The sequence below is a fragment of the Mirounga leonina genome, unplaced genomic scaffold (genome assembly GCF_011800145.1).
Source record: "Mirounga leonina isolate KUSES-001 unplaced genomic scaffold, KU_Mleo_1.0 Mir_151, whole genome shotgun sequence".
NCBI lineage: Eukaryota > Metazoa > Chordata > Mammalia > Carnivora > Phocidae > Mirounga > Mirounga leonina.
This window is the reverse complement of record NW_023270377.1, coordinates 92087214-92107950: the sequence shown is the minus strand read 5'-3', so window position 1 is coordinate 92107950 and position 20737 is coordinate 92087214. Positions and strand designations below refer to the sequence as shown.

The 20737-nt window shown below is 34.8% G+C and overlaps 1 protein-coding gene across 1 annotated transcript in view; it reads right to left on the bottom strand.

The window, feature by feature from the left end:
• The window catches only part of ZRANB3 (zinc finger RANBP2-type containing 3), a 303113-nt gene that overhangs the window by 255164 nt on the left and 27212 nt on the right, over nucleotides 1–20737 (bottom strand). The window contains exon 2 of the mRNA XM_035008146.1: nucleotides 18892–19062. Coding sequence (XP_034864037.1) covers nucleotides 18892–19055 — 164 coding nt within the window. The 5' untranslated portion in view covers nucleotides 19056–19062. The remainder of the gene's footprint in view (nucleotides 1–18891; nucleotides 19063–20737) is intronic.

The following is a 20737-nucleotide window of genomic DNA, read 5'->3' as shown; positions in this document are numbered from 1 at the left end:
AATATACCAGCTAAGAAAAGTATGCTTTTATGGAAGAAATACAGAATAGAACAACAAATAACTAGAAATGTTCATAATTATTAAAGCTAGGTAACAACTACATGAAATTTCCGTATACTATTCTATTTTTGAATACACTTGAAAATTTCCATAATAAAAATGTTTGGATAAAACAAACTGCAGTATTGAACTTTGTAAAATTTCTTTCTAGTATAAAACTTTGGGTAACCATGTTGCAAAATTCAGTATAGGGATACCCTGAAAATTCAACCCATATTCAGTTCTCCACATTTCTAATGACTTAAATTTTTTCTATTGTTTTAAACTCTTACCATCATATTGGTTCACAAATCATCACTGTTTTTACTTAGTGATTTTAAATTTAGTGTTAATTTTAATTTTACTTGTTGTGAAGTATGTGTGTATATATACATACACATACATATATGTGCCTATGTATAAAGAGAACCCCTATGTTTACTGCAGCATTATTTATAATAACCAAGATACGGAAACAACACAAGTGTCCATTGAAAGAGAAATGAATAAAGAAGATGGGGCATATATACACAATGGAATATTACTTAGCCATAAAAGAGAATGAGACCTTGCTATTTGTGACAACATAGATGGACCTAGAGAATACTATGCTAAATAAATTAAGTCTGAAAAAGACAAATACCATGTGACTTCATTTGTATGTGGTATCTAAAAGACAAAAGAACAGGGGCGCCTGGGTGGCTCAGTTGGTTCAGCGTCTGCCTTCGGCTCAGGTCATGATCCCGGGGTCCTGGGATAGAGCCCCACATCGGGCTCCCTGCTCCACGGGAAGCCTGCTTCTCCCTCTCCCACTACCCCTGCTTGTGTTCCCTCTCTCGCTGTGTCTCCGTCAAATAAATAAATAAATAAAATCTTAAAAAAAAAAAAAATAAAAGACAAAAGAACAAACATACAAACAAGAAGAAATAAACCCATAAATACAGAGAACAAACCAATAGTTGCCAGAGGGGAAGAGAGTAGGGAATGGGCAAAATGGATGAAGGGGAGTGGGAGATATAGGCTGCCAGTTATGGAATGAATAACTCATGGGGATGAATGGTACAGCACAGGAAATAGTCAATAGAATTGTAATAGCGTTGTATGGTGACAGATGATAGCTACTCTTGTGGTAAGAATAGCACAGCATATAGAGTTGTCAAATCACTATGTTGTACCCCTGAAACCAATGTAACAGTATCAACTATACTTCAATAAAAACAAGAGAGAAAGAGGGAGAGAAAGAAAAATGCGTGGATGGATAGGTATATTTAACGTGACAATTACCAAAAATGGAACTTCAGAGGCAAAAAAGGTGATGAGAGGGCAAAACATCATATTCCATATAAATTCTCTGGAAGGAGTTTTCCAAAGTCGAAGTAATTTCACTGATTATTCTCCATTTTCTTCCTCCTACAGATTACTCGCATGCCAGGTGGCTTCAAACAATTTGATCAATGAAGGTACCAGCTGGAGATTAGATAGTGGGAGGTGCTTAGGGAATGGGAAGAAGGAGGTCTCCGAGTGGCTGGGTCCCACCAGAACCACAGGTGCTGCTTGTAGCACCTAGCCATATGTTGGCTCTCTTAACTTCACCCATACCTCCTAATAGTCCCTCATTAAAATCTCTTAAATTGAACCATCTGAGTATATTTACTGACTAATTAAATAAGAAAACAGAATATTAACAAGTCCAGGTAACATACAGAAACCATATGTGTGTGCTATTAAAATTTGTTATGAATTATTAACAATTATTATTAAAAATCCACATAAAATATAAAGAAGTTGAAGGTAAAAGAGTAAAAAAAGGTAGAGCTGGAAATTACTAATAGAAAGAAAGCTGGTGTTACTATATCAATGAAAGAAAGCTGGTGTTACTATATCAATATTAAACAAATTAGAGTTAGGTCAGAAAACATTACTAAGAATCATAATGAAAAAGGAACATGGGGGCGCCTGGGTGGCTCAGTTGTTAAGCGTCTGCCTTCAGCTCAGGTCATGATCCCACAGACGTGGGATCGAGCCCCACATTGGGCTCCCTGCTCGGCAGGAGGCCTGCTTCTCCCTCTCCCACTCCGCCTGCTTGTGTTCCCTCTCTCGCTGTGTCTCTCTCTGTCAAATAAATAAATAAAATCTTTAAAAAAAAAAAAAGGAACATGGAAAAATTCTCTAGGAAGATGAAGCAATTATAAGCTTGTTTGCAATTAATAACATAACCTCAAAATATGTAAAGCAAAAATCAACAGAAATACAAGAGTTAAATTGACAAAGAAGGGCATTTTAACAAATGTCTCTGTAATTGGTGGATTAAGAGAGCATAAAATTCAAAAGGGTAGGGAACAAAAAATTAACAAATTTAAGATAACATAAACAAATTATATATCCAACAATTAGAGGATACGTATTCTCTTAAAGCACTCACAGAGCACTTACAAAAATGAACGAGGCTACAATCAATAAGTTATCTGATTGTCTCTAGAGATTAATTTGCATTTCCCAGAGTTTTAAACAAATGGAATCATACGGTACATAGTCTTTTTGGGAGTGGGGAGCTGGCTTCCCTCACCCACTGTAATTATTTTGAAATTCATCCATGTTGATGCATGTATCAGTAGTTCACTGTCTTTTATTGAACAGTAGTGTGTTGTAATTTATCCATTCAACAGCTAATGGACAATGAATTTTTCCAGTTTTTGCCTATTATTAATCAAGCTACTATGAACATTTATCTCCCCCCCAAAAAAGAAATTGCATTTAAAAAAAGAGTAATTATTTGAGAGAGGGAGAGAGAGAGAGCACAAGTGGCGGGGGGACAAAAGGGAGTGGGAGAAGCAGGCTCCCCGCTGAGCAGGCAGCCCAATATGGGCTGATGCCAGTACTCTGGGATCATGACCTGAGCCAAAGACAGATGCTTAACCGACTGAACCACCCAGGCACCCCTGCATTCTTTTTGATAAAGTAGTGAAACACTAATATTTCAACAGTGGTCTATGCTTAAAAAATCTATGTGCATACATATGTACAGACATATATGTGTACATATGTACATGTATATATGTATTTAAAAGCAAAGCACACTTAGTATTTTTTGAAAACTTTATTCACTTTAGAGAGAAAGAGTGCGAGAGCAAGAGAACGGGAGAGCAAGAGAGCGCAAGAGCAAGCGAGGGAGGGGCATGGGAAGAGAATCTCAAGCAGACTCCCTGCTGAGCAAAAAGTCTGATGGGAGGCTCAATCCCATGACCCCGAGATCATGACCCGAGCTGAAATCAAGAGTCTGACACCCAACGGAATGAGCCACCCAGGTGCCCCCACATTTAATATTTTTGGTAAATTTGTTATTCACATATAAAAAATATAGAAAATTAAACAAATCTTAAGGCTACAACTTGATGAATTTTCATAAAATGAAGATATCCATGTAACAGCACCAAGATCAAGGAACAGAATATTATCAATACCCCAGAAGCCTCCCTTGTGACTGACCCTCTTCCTTTCATAATGCTCTCCCATTTAAGGGTGACCACTTCCTGAGTTCTAACACCATAAATTAGTATATTTATTTTACATAAGTGATCATAAATAAATTAGTATCTTACATATATTTTATATAAATGGATATATACAGTTAATGTATGTATTCTTTTATGTCTGGCTTCTTTCACTCAACACCATGTCTGTAAGATTCATCCTGCTGTTATAGTAGCTATAATTTGTTCATTCTCATTGTTTTAAGTTTTCTGTTGTGTGAATATACTACAGTTATTTCCCATTCTACTGCTGATGGACAACTTTTAGCTTTATGGATAATGCTGTAAAGAGCATTCTTATAGTGAACATATATATGTGTCTATAGACCTAGAGATAGGATTACTAGGTCTCAGAATATATACATATGTTCACCTATAGTAGATATTGCCAAAAAGTTTTCCAAAGTAGACGTGCCAATTTTCTTTTCTAACAGTAGTGTAATATAATTACAGATGCTTCACATCCCTGATTTTTTTTTTTAATTAGGCCATTCTAGTGGGTGAGTAGTGGTATTGCAATTTGCTTTTATATACATCTCCAACAGAAATTAGTACATATGTTGACCAAAGCACACTTAACTTTATTCCTCAAATCCACAGGATACTTTCAAATAAATAAGTCTGATTTTAAGTCAGTTTACCTAAAGTGAAAGCAGATTAAGCTCATCTATTAAAACGGATACCTATTTCTTCCAGCTTCATCGAGATATAAGCGACTTATAACGTGTAAGTTTAATGTGTACAATGTAATGATTTGATGTATGTATATATTTGGGGTTTTTTTTTTGTTTTTTTTTTATTTTTTAAAGATTTTTATTTATTTATTGAGAGCGATAGTGGTAGAGAGAGAGCATGAGAGGGGGAGAGTCAGAGGGAGAAGCAGACTCCCCGCTGAGCAGGGAGCCCTATGCGGGACTCGATCTTGGGACCCCAGGATCATGACCTGAGCCGAAGGCAGTCGCTTAAACAACTGAGCCACCCAGGCGCCCTGATGTATGTATATATTTTGAAATGACTACCACAATAAGGCTATTTAACACATCCATCACCAAACATAGTTACCAATTTTTGTGTAGTGAGAACATTTAAGATCTACTCTCTTAGTAACATTCAAGTAAACAGTCAAGTATATTTTTATAGTATATTATGTATATATATACTATAGTCATCACGCTATACATTAGATCCTTATAATTTATTCATCTTACAACTGAAAATTTGTACCCTTTAACCAACATCTCCCAAAGTCCCCCACACCCCAGCCCCTGGCAACCACTAATATGCTCTTTGTTTCTATGAGTTCAGCGTTTTTACATTCCACGTATAAATGAGATACAGCATTTGTCTTTCTCTGACATGTCATTTAGCATAATGCCAACAACGTTCATCCATGTTGTCACAAATTATAGAATTTCCTTCTTTTATGGCTGAATAATATTCCATTACAAAAAGTACATGTATGTATACACACATAGATACATATACATATATACCACATTTTCTTTACCCACTCATCCATAAATGAACACTTATGCTGTTTCTATGTCTTGGCTACTGTGACTAACACTAAAATGAATGTAGGGTTGCAGATATCTCTTCAAGATACTGATTTCATTTCCTTTAGACATATACTCAGAAGTGGGATTGCTGGATCACACCGTACATCTTCTTTTCATTTGCTGAGGAAACTCCATACTGTTTTCCATAATGGCTTTACGAATTTACATTGCCACCAACAGTGCACAAGGGATCCCATTTCTCCACATCCTTGCCAGCATTTGTTATCTCTTACCTTTTTGATAAGAGCCTTTCTAATAAAAGGTATGAGCTTGTATCTCATTATGATTTTGATTTGTAATTCCCTGATGATTAGTAATGTTGACCACCTTTGCATGTACCTGTTAGCTATTTGTATGTCTTCTTTGGAAAAATGTCTATTCATGTCCTTTGCTCATTTTTTAATTGGATTATTTGGGTGTTTTTTGCTATTGAGTTGTACGAGTTTATTATATATTTTGGATATTAAACCCTTAGTGGATATATAGTTTGCATATATTTTCTCCCATTCAATAGGCTGCCTTTTCATTTTGTTGACTGTATTTTCTGTTGTGCAGAAGCTTTTTATTTTGATGTAGTCCCATTTATTTATTTTTGCTTTTTTTTTTTTGGCTTGTGCAAAATGTATACCTATGCATCAATAACACTTTTCGACACAGCCAAGCCTCTCTCTACACACCCTTATAGGGTCCCTCGCTGCCTGGGGAGGAGGCAAAACAATGACATTCTGAAACTCAAATTAACACTATTTAGAATAGCAAGATTTTGTGCTTCATAAATCAGATTACTTAGACTGTATAAAATTAATAAGTAAAATTGTTTAACTTATTTCGTCTGGCTTTTTTATATCTATACTTCAAGGTTCATTCATACTTTCACTTAATTACCTTTATCTTAAACTGAAATGATAAGCATGGTGATTTATACCCTAATATTAAAATAGTTTAACAAAGAACTTTCTCATAGCAAAACCACCAGGTGTTTCAATATATTTGTTCACTGATGCAAAAATTCAATCTACATTCAGTGAAACAACTAAGGAGTGTAACACTACAAAAGCAGTATATCTAAATGGGTAATATAACAGAAAACTATTCAATTTTAGGAAAGAAAAGAAAACAATGAAAGCAATTAGGCTGTCATCAAGTGATACTTTAAGAATACAAATTACTACAAAATCACCTCTTATACTTTTTGTAAAAGCTTTAAATACCACAAAGTCCTCTCTTCCTCCACGCAGACAGATAATTAAAACAAACTGTTTTGCCAGAATTTTCAGAAGAAATGAAATAGTTTATTTCAGAACACTATCTATACAAAGAGTATTAACTAATGACAAAGGTAACAATGACAAGTCTAATTAATTCATTCAGTAACAGACTTCTTACATCTCATTGGATGTGAATAAGCAAACAACATACAGTAAACCTTCTTGTTCAAGTATATACCAAAAATTTCATATATTAATAAGTCTGTCAATTCTTTTTAACCATGTAAATCCACATATATGCAGACATAAATTCATGTATATAAATAATTATTTAATAAAGAGCTAAGTAATAGATACAATATGCAGCTTATTGGAGCACAGATTAAAAATGTAATGCATGGTTATTTATCATCTTTGAAAACTAGACAAAAAAGAGCATGGGCTACCAGAAATATTAAATATGAAAAACAAGAACAAAAACAACAACAACTAAAATGGTATATTTAGAAAAAACACTTGACTAAACATCTCAGGGAAACAAAACAAAACAAAATAGCAAGACATAGTTCCAATGTGAGAGGGACACTTGTATCGTAATCAAGAATCCTTTCCTTGCATCACCACAAGACGAGAAACAGACTGGCGGCCAGAATATCCCCAGGACCAGCCAGGCTATAAGGAGAAGCAGAGAAGGCAAGGCCTTCAATGAAAACTCCCAGATGGGGGGGAAGCAGAGTAAGAGCAGGAATGACAGATTTGCAACATTAACTACTTCGCTATGTTGATTTCTTTTGGCTCAGGAAATAAAATGAAAAAAAATAATGTCATAGAGAGAATAGGTGTTAGTCTAGAACATTATTAGAGCATTATTCTGGCCCTCTCTCAGGTGATCTTTTGCAAATAGCAGGCTCAGGAAAAATGTTCCTCAATGAATACAGAGTAGCAACTATAAAAAATCAATTCTACAAAAATAAAAAAAGGGAAAAAGGGAAATCAAATGGAAAAACACACAGAAAAAAAAAAGTACCTATGAAGCAGATGAAAATCATAGTCAAACATTTTGCCACAGGGGTACCTGCGTGGCTCAGTCATTAAGCATCTGCCTTCAGTTCAGGTCACGATCCCACGGTACTGGGATCGAGCCCCAAGTCTAGCTCTGCACTCAGCAAGGAATCTGCTTAAGACTCTCTCTCCCTCTGCCCCCTCCCCTGTGCTCTCTTTCTCTCTCTTAAATAAATAAATCTAAAAAAATAAACTTAAAGAAGCAATCACCTTTATAACACAAGAACCACAAAGCAGAGGTACAAGACTCAGGAAAGATATGGCAAGAAACATGAAGAACTTAAATGTGAGCTGAAGGTCAGAGAAGTAAAAGAAAAATAAACATCACTGAAATGAAGACCAAATGGAAGCAGGAGAGAATAGGTACTGCTAAAAAAAAAGGGGGGGGGGATTACACATGAGACAGGACTGAAAGAAAATTTTCAAAGGGAATGAAGAAACCAAAAGAGTTTTAGAGAAAAAATAAATTAAGAAACAAAAAGACAGAAAATACAAATGATATAGATGATAGGTCAAGACAAATCAACATAGGCATATTTGGTGTCTTCAAAGAAGAAAACCAAAATAAAAGAACTGAAAACTGTTCTCAATATAATTCAAGAAAAGTTTCCAGAAATTAAAGAAAAAGATAAACTAGAGATTAAAATAACAAAGCACAACAAGGAAAGAGACATATAAGTGTCAACAACAAGCCATACCCTAGTACTGGATTGCCAAAATAAGTAGTGAGACAAAAAAATTAAAAAAAAAAACAAAAAAACAACCATCTCCAAAGAGGAAAAAGCCAAGCAGCCCTCAGGCTTGTCTACAGCAAACAGTGGAACAATAACTATAACATCAGCCAGAAAAGAAACTGGGACTGAGAATTTTTTTTTTTAAAGATTTTATTTATTTGACAGAGAGAGAGAGAAGAGCAGGGGGAGCAGCAGAGGGAGAGGGAGAAGCAGGCTCCCTGCTGAGCAAGGAGACCGATGTAGGGCTCGATCCCAGGACCCTGAGATTATGACCTGAGCTGAAGGTAGACGCTTAACTGACTGAGCCACCCAGGTGCCCTGGGACTGAGAAATTTCTTACTCAGCCAATTTGTCATTTAGTATAAACTCAGTGAAAAGACATTTTTAAATGCAAGAAATTGGGTAAATGATTTCCTATTAGCCCTTCTAAAAGAACTTTGAGAAGATAACCCTAACCAAAGAACACTGTGCAAAACAAAATGGACGAGAGGAAAGCAATGAAAAGTACTTGGCTCTTTAAATAATCTGGGTACAGAAAAGAATGTAACAGTTACAGACAATGACTGCACAGAAATGACATACCTAACAAGAGGCAAAGAGGAGAAAAAGGCAAAGATCATCTAAAGTTTGCAAAAAATATATAATACATATTTCATAGGAACAAATTTAAGTATTTTTAAAGATACAAAGGTGAATATCAAGAAAAATAATTTAACCAATATGATGTGCTGAGAAAGAAGGACAGGAAGGAAGGAAAAGGTAATACACCAAATGCCACTGTACATAATTGGGAATAAGAAAACCCTGCGTAATAAAATAAAATAGAGAATCAACTATATTACGCAAGGCTATAGTTACAAAGATTACTAATGGATTCAAGCTCCAAACCCTTCAATTTACTAAAAGTGTATACTAAACATGAAGAAAACTTTGATGCTACTATAGTAATATATTTAATGGATCATATAGTGATTATATAGTAAGATATTTTTAGGAACAGAAACCATAACAAATGCTATGATGGCAAAATTAAGACCAAATACAGCTCTAATGTCAATGAACGAAAGTGAGCTTAATACTACTTAAAAGAAAAGACAAACGGAATCACAAAGTGAAATACAAATCTGGAACTTAAAAACTCATTTAAAAGAAGTGTCTCAAAAATGTTGAAAATAGAAAGATAGTTAAAGGCATGCAAGGAAAATATGGTCAGAAAGAAATCGTTGGGAAATTATATAATATTAAATTTGGAATATAATAGGAAAGAATTAAGTAATTCTATAATCAGGGTATTTTACAATGATAGCAAGTATAATCTTTAATGAATGAAGACTTAATAGTAATATTTCAGCTCCCAGTGCTATGGTGGTTTATAAAGTGTCAGATCCTTCCCTTTGCAAACACCTAGAAATGCTAACTTAGATAAAATACCATCTTTTAAAATGCAGAGCTGTTCTGAAGAAAAGTAAAAAAATTTACAACTGCCAGAAACAAAAGAGAAAAATCAAAACCTGAGTGATAGGTGAGGGATAAAACTACAGGCCACAATGAAGGTGTCTGCAAACACCATCAACAGGGAATCTTATGACTTAACAGCCAAGCAGAGCAACAGTAATAAGGTCTTATATCTACACAAAGCAGAGGTTGAAAATGACTCCTAAACAAACCCTGAGCCTAAGAAAGCTATAACCTAAGTAAAAATGGAAAAGGGGTGACAATAAAAAAAAATTTTTTTAAAAAGACAAATATGGGGGGGAAAAAAACTGAAAACAGATTTATATACATATGGTCAAGTGCTTTTTCAGAAGGATGTCACGGTAATTTTTGGGACAGAAGAGACTTTACTCTGGCACCACTAGAAAGGGTGCCAGAGTAACTGGATATCAATATGAAAGAAAACTGAACCTAGAACTATTATCTTATCCCATACACAAAAATTAATTTGAGATGAATCATATATCAAAACATAAAAGCTAAAACTAGAAAGCTTCCAAAAGAAAACATAGGGACATTGTGATCCTGGGGTAGGAAAAGACCTCTTCGTGACAACATAAAAAGCATTAACTAAAATAAAATCTTTAAAAAAAAAAAAAAAAAAGCATTAACTACATAAGAATTTAATAAATTAGATTTTATGAAATTAAAAATTTCTTGGGGCACCTGGGTGCTCAGTTGGTTAAGCGTCTGCCTTCAGCTCGGATAGTGATCTCAGGGTCCTGGGATTGAGTCCCATGTTGGGCTCCCTGCTCAATGGGGAGTCTGCTTCTCCCTACCTCTCTGCCTCTCCCACCCCCAGGCTTATTTTCTCTCTCTCTCTCGCAAATGAATAAAATCTTTAAAAAAAAAAAAAAAAAAGAAAGAAAATTAAAAATTTCTGTTCATCAAAAGGCAAAAAATTTCAACTGAAGAAAAACCAGAGTATTAAGAATTTCTGTTCATCAAAGAATACTATAAAGAAAATTAAAAAAAGCAAAATACAGACTAGGAGAAATTATAATACATATATCTGACAAAGGTCTTCTATGCATAATAAAAGAATTCCTTCAAATCAATAATAAAGAGATAGTAATTAAAACATGTAAAACATTAACATATGTTGAAAGAGGCCAACATTATTAGTCTTTAGGAAAGTACAAATTCAAAATCAGTGAGTTACTGGGGTGCCTGGGTGGCTCAGTCGGTTGAGTGTCAGACTCTTGATTTCAGCTCAGGTTATGATCTCAAGGTCCTGGGATCCAGCCCATCACTGGGCTCCCTGCTCAGTGGGGAGTCTGCTTCTCCCTCTCCCTCTGCCTCTCCCTCCACTCATGCTCTCTCTCTCTCACATACACACCCAAATAAAATCTTAAAAAAAAAAAAAGCAATAGAATTGAAAACATGTCCACAAAAGGCCTTGTCCATAAATGTTAACACCATCTTTATTCATAAGACTCCCAAACTAGAATCAACCCATATGTCCATCAGCAAGTGAATGAACAAAATAACTGTCTTATATTCAAAGATCAAAACTATATATGAATCTCAAAAACATGATGAGCAAAAGTCGTCAGAGACTCGTATCACCTGCATGATTCCATTTGCAACAAGTTCCAAAACAGACTAAAGTAAGCTATGGTATAGTAAGGGATTATAACCCACTAGGAATCCAAGAGAACGGATGAATGGATGGATAGATAAATGGGTAGAAACAGACAGGGAAAAAGAGAAAAAGAGAGAGATTGCTGCAACAGAAGGGAGGGCTCTTCCTTACAATAAAATGCCAATTAATAAATCATCATTTCATAACTATCAGGGGAAAAATTATTTTGAGCAAGAACATGTATGGAAGCTAAATTCAAAAGAGAAACCTAGATAAGGGGAAGCATATTTACATGGTCTGAACATCTCATGTTAGTTGTTTGTTAAATAGGCAACAATTGTGAGAGGGAAAAATAGCAACTACGTGGTAGAGAGTGTGGTAGTTATAACACTTTGCCTAATAATCAAAATTAACACTACCATTCCAGAAAAAAAAATAAATAACACTACCAGTGAGGGGCTGATAGATACTGTGTACCTTCAAAAGCAATATCTTGAGAAGGATAGAACTTCTTTCTCCCTTGTGTACTAATCCAGAATGGACTGCACAATCTAAACCCTATAATGAGAAAACGTTTAAAAAAATTGAGACACATTCTATAAAATACGTTGGCCTATATTCAGTGTCATGAAAGTCTGAAAAACAACATATATGGAGATTAAAGATTAAATCTCGTGAATTTGATGATTGTACTGTGGTTATGTTAGAGAATATTTTTGTTCTTAAAATATTAACTATTCTTAAATACTGTAGGTTAAAGGAGAAAGATATATGCAACCTGATCTCAAATGGCTTTGAAAAAAATAAATACTACTTTGTGTGCAAGTGCACGTGTGTGTGTGTGTGTGTAGAAAGACAGAAGAGGGAGAGAGAATAATACAATAATAAAGGAAAAGTGCTAAGATGTTAGAAATTAGTGTATCGAGGTAAAGGGTATATGAAAGTTATTTCTGTACCTTTTTTTTTTTTTTTAAGATTTTATTTATTTATTTGACAGAGAGAGAGACACAGCGAGAGAGGGAACACAAGCAGGGGGAGTGCGAGAGGGAGAAGCAGGCTTCCCGTGGAGCAGGGAGCCCGATGCGGGGCTCGATCCCAGGACCTGGAATCATGACCTGAGCCGAAGGCAGACGCCCAACAACTGAGCCACCCAGGCGCCCCCCTGTACCTTTTTTAAATCAAAGTTTAAATTATTTCAAAATTAAAACTTAAAAAAATAAAGAGCATCAAGTAACCATAAAAAAACATATTCTGGTGACAAAAGTCAGCTCAACAGTTTCCTAATTCATGGGGATGAGGTTGATTAGAAAGAGGTCTATTCTGGGTGGTAGAAGTGTTCTACATATTGACAGAGGTATTAAAAAACACATGGGTAGACAAACATCAGAATTCACTGAAATATACACATAAAACCTGTGCATCTGTGCATTTTATTAAATTTAATTGTATCTAAATTTTTTTAAAAGCCACTAAAGAAACTTACAGTTTAGCATGAGGTGATAATTAATTATCAAAATTCATAATCACAAGCCTACCTGAAAATGTATTTGAGGTTTTGAATTTATACTGCCTCTGTGCTGTGGGAAAAAAAACAATAATTTAATTTTTCAAATCCTCCCTAAAAAAATTTACCCATTCTTTAAGTCTCTCAAAATTCAGAGATTAAGATTACCTAATTATAAAAACAAAAATTTTAAAAATTAGCAAATACATTGGGAAATAAACCATCATGAATAACAAGAACAAAAGTAAAATTAGCCTCCAAAGGACTTCAGATATGTAAAATAAGTATGTTCTAAATATTTACAGAAAGAAGAGATGGAATTAAAACATGGCAAGAAGCAAGATATTATCAACATAACCAGCAGACAGGAACTGGATATTCGAGGACTTAAAAATACACTATCTGACATCAAAAACAGAAAATAAAATGTTTCTGTTCTCCAATTTCAAGATAGGGAAGGACTAACTGTTCTTTGACATCAGTCAGCTAATCCTAAAGTATACTGTGATATTGAGCAAATACTTAAACACTCCGGCTTTTTAAAGACTCCAAACTTCCCCAAACTCTGATTCAACACCAACTCTTTGCTATGTTTGCCATGTTTAAGAAGCACAGTTTCTCCCTTGCTTAGCAAGTAATAAATTCAGCCTCTTTGTTTCAGCAATAATTAATGGGTTTTGGTTTCAAGTATTTTGAGTGATGGTCTTTTCCTTTAGCGAATCCAATAAATTAATTTAATAGCAAAATTTAGGATTAGTAAAGAAGAATATAAGTAAACAACAAATATCCAAATAAAGCACAGAAATTTTTTTTTAAAGATTTTATTTATTTATTTGAGAGAGAGAATGAGAGACAGCACAAGAAGGAAGAGGGTCAGAGGGAGAAGCAGACCCCCCGCCGAGCAGGGAGCCCGATGTGGGACTCGATCCCGGGACTCCAGGATCATGACCTGAGCCGAAGGCAGTCGCTTAACCAACTGAGCCACCCAGGCGCCCAAGCACAGAATTTTTTAAAAAAATAAAATAAAAAGAGATATATAGAACACAGAGAAAAGGTCTAATATAGGTATAATGGGAGACCAAGGAGAAAAGAATGGGGCAAAAATAATATTTGAAGAGATTGAGTATTATCTTAGAACTAATAAATGACATCAACCCACAGATGAAAAACTTTAAATGCAAACCTAGGCACATCATACATAGCAAACCTTTTGGATAACCAAACAAGGACAAAATCTTAGAAAAGCCAGAGGGAGGAAATGACATTTTATAGCAACATCAAAAATACTAAACACCTAGGAATAAATATAATGATATACATGAAAGAATTATATACTGAAAACTATAAAATCTTCTTGAGGGGTGCCTGGGTGGCTCAGTTGTTAAGCATCTGCCTTCGGCTCAGGTCATGATCCCAGGGTCCTGGGATCGAGCCCCGCATCAGGCTCCCTGCTCTGCAGGAAGCCTGCTTCTCCCTCTCCCACTCCCCCTATTTGTGTTCCTCCTCTCGCTGTATATCTCTCTGTCAAATAAATAAATAAAATCTTAAAAAAAAACCTTATTGAAAAGAAATTAAGGGAAAGAATAAATAGATGAAAATAAATGAAGGACAATTAAATAAGGAAAAATATTCACATTAATTGATTAAAATACTTTATACTGTAAAGATATCAATTCTCCCCAAACTGATCTACAGATGCAAAACAATCCCATTCACAATTGCAGCAACTTTTTTGGTGAAAAACGATAAATGATTTCTACAACTTATAGGCAATGCAAAGGGTCAACAAGAGCTGAGGCAATTTTGAAAAAAATAATAAAGTTGTAAGACTTATGCTATCTCAGACCAAAATATCTATTATAGTTATAATAATTAAGAAGTATGGTGCTGACACAAAGATTGACAATCAGAAAAATAAAACAAAGAATCTATACCTATACTGTCCCATATGGTAGCCACCAGACACATGGCTAAATCTAAATTAATTAAAATTAGTTAACATATGAAATTCAGTCCTTAGTTACACTTGCCATATTTCAATAACTCAGCAGTCACATGCGGCTACTGAATTAAACAGCATATATATGAACATTTCCATAATGGCAGAAAGTTCCATTAGACAGCACTTATCTAGAAAGACACACATAAAATTATATGATTTATGGCAAAGGTCTAATATAGTAGGGAAAAGTTAGTCTTTCCAATAAATTGTGATGGATCAATCAGACACCAATAGACAAAAGTAAATAATACAATAATAAATATATAATCAACTCTGATCCCCACCTTATACCACATACAAAACTCAATTCTAAGTGGAATGTAGACTTGAATGTAAGAAATAAAACAGGGATGCCTGGATGGCTCAGTCAGTTAAACGTCTGCCTTCGGCTCAGGTCATGATCCCAGGGTCCTGGGATCGAGTCCCATGTTGGTATCCTTGCTCAGCTGGGAGCCTGCCTCTCCCTCTGCCTGCCGCTCCCCCTGCTTATGCCTCCTCTCTCTCTCTCACTCTCTGACAAATAAATAAACAAAATCTTAAAAAAATTAAAATTAAAAAATTAAAAATAAAACAATAAAGTTTTAATTTTTTAATTTTTTAATTTTTTTAAAGATTTTATTTATTTATTTGACAGAGAGAGACACAGCAAGAGAGGGAACACAAGCAGGGGGTGTGGGAGAGGGAGAAGCAGGCTTCCCGTGGAGCAGGGAGCCAGATGAGGGGCTTGATCCCAGGATCTGGAATCATGACCTGAGCCAAAGGCAGACACTTAACGACTGAGCCACCCAAGCGCCCCAAAACAATAAAGTTTTTCGAAGACATAGAAAATAAACTTCACAACCTTGTAGTAGACAAAGTTTTGTAAAATAAGATGCAAAAAGTGCCAGCCATAAAATACAATACCAATAATGAGTATTTAAGATACATTAAAACTGGGGCGCCTGGGTGGCTCAGTTGGTTAAGCGACTGCCTTCGGCTCAGGTCATGATCCTGGAGTCCCTGGATCGAGTCCCACATCAGGCTCCCTGCTCAGCAAGGAGCCTGCTTCTCCCTCTGACCCTCCCCCCTCTCATGTACTCTCTCTCTTTCGTTCTCTCTGTCTCAAATAAATAAAATCTTTAAAAAAAAAAAATTAAAAAAAAAAGATACATTAAAACTGAGAACTTTGCTTATCAAAAGAGATCAGTGAGAGAGAGAAAAGGAAAACTGTAGCCTGATAAATTTTATTTGCAACATATATATCTGACAAAAAATTTGTATCCAGAATATAAATATGACAAAACACTCCTAGAAAACAATTAGGCAAACAACCTGGTAGAAAAATGGATAACATATGAACAGACACTTAATAATAAAGGACGACAGAATGGCTAATAAGCATACGAAAAGGTGTTAAATTTCATTTGTTATCAGAAAAGTGCAAATGAAAACCTAAATGGGTATCATTATATACTTGCCAGAATACCTAAAATGAAATTAAAGTCAGGCAATAAGAAGTGTTGGTGAAGATGTGATACAGCTGGCTCTTACACATTATTGATACAAGAATTGGTACACTTTGAAAACTGAGTTATTGGTTGAATTATGTCCCCACAAAACTTATATGTTAAAGTTCTAACACCCAGTGCCTCAGAATGTGACCTTATTTGGAAACAGAATCAGTGCAGATATTATTAGTTAAAATTAGATTATTAAGGTGGGCCTTAATCCAATAATGACTGGTGTCCTTAAAGAAAGGGAATAGACATGAATAGAGAGAAGATGATGTGAAAAGACATTGGAAAAAGACAGTGTTCTACAAATCATGGAAAGAGACCTGGAACAGATCCTTCCCTCACAACCCTAAGTGGGAATCAACTCTTTTTTACACCTTGAATTTGGACTCCTAGACTCCAGAAATGTGAGACAATAAATTTCTGTTGTTTAAGTCACCCAGTTGTGGTATTTCATTATGACAGCCCTGGCAAACTAATATAGGAAGTTATTTACTTGCAATATATAAAGATCTTATGATACAACAATTATACTTCTTGGTATACACATGACAGAAATATATGTGTATGTATGTATTTACCAAAAGATTTGTATAAGAATGTTCATAACATTATTATTTGTAAAAGCCCCAAACTAGTAATAATTCAAATATTCACCAATAGTGAATGAATAAAAAAAATTATGGTATATTTACACAGTGGAATTTTATATGAGAATGAACCAACTACAACCACATGCAATAACAAGAAAGAATATCACAATGATGTTGAGCAAAAGAACTCAGACACAAAAGATACATATGGATGATTACAATGATACAGTCAAATATATAAAAGTAATCTGTAGATTGAGAAGTTAGGGTAAGTAGTTACCTTTGGAGAGGAAGGAGGCAGTAGTGATTGGGAAGGGGCAAGAGAAAGGTTTCTGGGATGCGGGTAATGTACTATTTCTTGATCTTGGTGATGGTGATACTGTAAAAATTTTTCAAGTTGTACACTTATAATCTGCATACTTTTTTCCATATATTTTATACATCATTTCAAAAACTTCTTTAAACACTGAATAGGTAAGTTAAATGGATTAGAATAACTAAATCGTGATCTTTTATTTTTAAAAAGAGATCTTTAAAAGTAGCCATATTGTAGCAGAGATAGACACAGAAAATATAAGACACGTTAATGGAAGCATAAAATAGAGTGAAAAGGTTAAGTTTAAGTCTAATTGACGTTGCAGAAGAAGAAAATAAACAGAATGAGTACGAATCAATATTTAAAGAGATAGGGGTGCCTGGGTGGCTCAGTTCGTTGAGCGTCTGCCTTCCACTCAGGTCATGATCGTGGGGTCCTGGGATGGAACCCTGCGTTGGGCTCCCTGCTCAGCAGGGAGTCTGCTTGTCCCTGTGCCTCTGTCCCCTACCACCGCTCATGCTCTTGCTCTCAAATAAATAAAATCTTTAAAAATAATTTTTAAAAATAGATAATAGCGGAGAATTTTCCAGAATCAACATGACAAATTCCAGATTAAAAAATGCACAATAATCTCAAGGAGAATAAACAAAAAGAAAACTACACTGAATAAATTATTGTGATACTGCAGAACTCCAAAGACCAAGAGAAAATCTTAAAATCAGATACAGAAAAAGATTGGATCCAATCAGAAAACACAGATGACCTACAAAGAATGAAAATCAGACTGATCACTTCTTTTTTTAAATTTTCAAACTGACAGAAAATCCAAAGAGAATACTATAGCGAGCACCCTTAACCACTCACCAGCTTCAGTGTTAACATTGTGACTGACTGACTCAAAGTTTATCTAAACATATATATGTCCTTTCCTTTTGGGAAAATATAGAAAGTAAGCTGCTATCACAATTCTTCATCCCAAATTCTTTATCATGCACTTTCCAAGAACAAGAACATTCAACTACAACATCATTACCTCACCCATGATAACTGACATTAATTCAATAACACCACTCTAAGAGAGCACAGATGAAATTTTCCTAGTTATCCTAATATGTCCTCTAAAGCTTTTTTTTACTTATCCAGGATCTAATCAAGATTTATGTATTACTTTCAGATGTTTTAATTTTTCAGTCTCTCAATTTAGGACATTCTCATCACTTCCCTTGGTTTTTCATGACACTGTATCATTTGAAGAGTTCAGGTCAATTGTCCTAAAAAAAGAACTCACATTCTGAGCTGGTTTGACTGTTTCCCCATTATCAACAGGACAAGTATTTCCAGAAAGAAATGTTGTATAACTCCTGTGCAGCACATTATGCCTATAGCTGCCCCACTATTGGTTATACTAAATATACATTTTGTAATTTTCTCTTTGTAATCAGTAAGTCAACTGCAAAGTAAGTTTTTGAGACTCAAGAGCATACTTTTTAATGGCAACCATGAAAGACATAAGTCAATAGGATACAACCTTCCACGTGCTAGGAAAAAAATGGCTATTAATGTAGAGCTGTATTGTCAACTAAAATATAATTCAAGAAGGCAAAATGAGGTATATCCTAAAATTATTTCAAGATACAGTAAAAAAAATTAATAGGAAGACTATGTACACACACAAAAAACTGGTTTGCACAAACTTTTGTTGTTTTCTTTTTTATATATATACACACTCCAAAATTAAGTATTTTTAGCATGTCTTGAAAAAAGTACTTTACCTGCCATCTCTTCTGAGGGCAAACGCAATGCCATCTTTCTGGAAAGGAAGCAGCTTTGCTCTTAGTTTGTCAGGCAAAAAATCCAACTGTTTATAAGAATCTTCATTTGTCAAACAAGAAATCTGAGGTGTAAGAGACTTTTTTATCTTATGAACTTTAGGCATCCTGATCCTAAAAAAAAAGAAATCACAAAAGAGGAGGGGTAGGGAAATAGTTATTACTGAGTGTATTAGAGAATTAAACATAAATAATAATAAAGTACTCACCATTAGCTTTGATATACTATCTACATAGATATAAATTGGTTACATCACAATCCAGAATGAGCTATTAAGAAAATTCAAAGCACTAAGTCCAAAAGCAATTACTTAGTGCACAATTCGGGAACTCAGCACCCTTTATTTCATTTATATTTCAAATTGAACCGTGACATAACCATTATCCTGTTTTAAGCAATAAATGTTTCACTGAAAGTTTATAAATCAGCCAGATTTTTAAGACTAAATAATTTTTTAAATAAGGAATGATTTGCTACAGAAAGAGGAATTCTTTTCTAATTAATCCTTTTGTAGATGTACATTTTCATATCACACCAAATTTTCTAAGAATGGGGTAAAACTGCATTTCAAAAATTACAAAATACAAAGATATTAACTCCAAATTTATAATTAAATCAATATTAAATGAGATTCATTTTTAAATATTAAAATGAATTCTTTTAAATCAAATGAATACACAGTATAAACTCCGCCTGACTGGCACCTCCCTCACCCCTGGGTTTCCACAGATGTCAATTTAATTTTCTATATGAAAATTTCATATATTTGTAAATTCTCAGAGCTCTGCAAGAAAAAGTCCTATTAAATCACTAAACTATAAAACTTCTTTAATAATACTTTGTATTTAGATTGCACCTTTTCATCTGTTTATGTGTAATCTCACTTCATCTTTAAAACAAATTCGCTTTTTTCTCAATTGCTTGCAGACTTATAAAATTTTACCCCACCCAAAAAAAAATAATCAACCTCTGTATCCAATGTCTAAGAATCTCAAGAATTCAGTGCGTATTTGTTAATAAATAGATATTACATGCCAGGATCTAGAGAAGCAAGGACCATACCCTCACAGAGCTTACATTCCTTTTTTTTTTTTAAGATTTTATTTATTTATTTGAGAGAGAATGAGAGAGATCACATGAGAGTAGGGAGAGTCAGAGGGAGAAGTAGACTCCCCACCGAGCAGGGAGCCCGATGTGGGACTCGATCCAGGGACTCCAGGATCATGACCTGAGCCGAAGGCAGTCGCTTAACCAACTGAGCCACCCAGGCGCCCAACAGAGCTTATATTCTTAAGGGGGAGACTAAAAATAAATAAATAAATGATTAATTACAGTATAGTGTAAATATTATGAAGGAACTTAAGATCGTAATGACCAATTTAGGTAGGCTGACCAGGTAAGGACTCTCCTAGATGATGCTTACTCCACAGACTGAAGGGTGTGAAAGAGTCAACCAAGTTCAAAACTGAGAGAAGAGCCCTCCAGGCAGACAGCATCAGCGGAAAGGCTCCAAGCTGAAAAAGGGTTGAGTGATCTTTAGAAACAGAAAGGAGGCCAATGTGGCTGAACCAAGGGAGAGAATAGTATGAGATGAAGCTACTGAGATAAGCAAGAGTAAAATCATAGAAGGCCCTGATAAGGGCTTTGGATTCTATTTTAAGAATGAAGGGGAGCCAATCCAGCTCTGCCATCCAAAACACTATTAACCAGAAGTGGCTATTTAAGTTAAAAATTAAAACTCCAGGCATGGTGTGAAGAAGACACAAGAATGACCTCCGGACAGCCAAA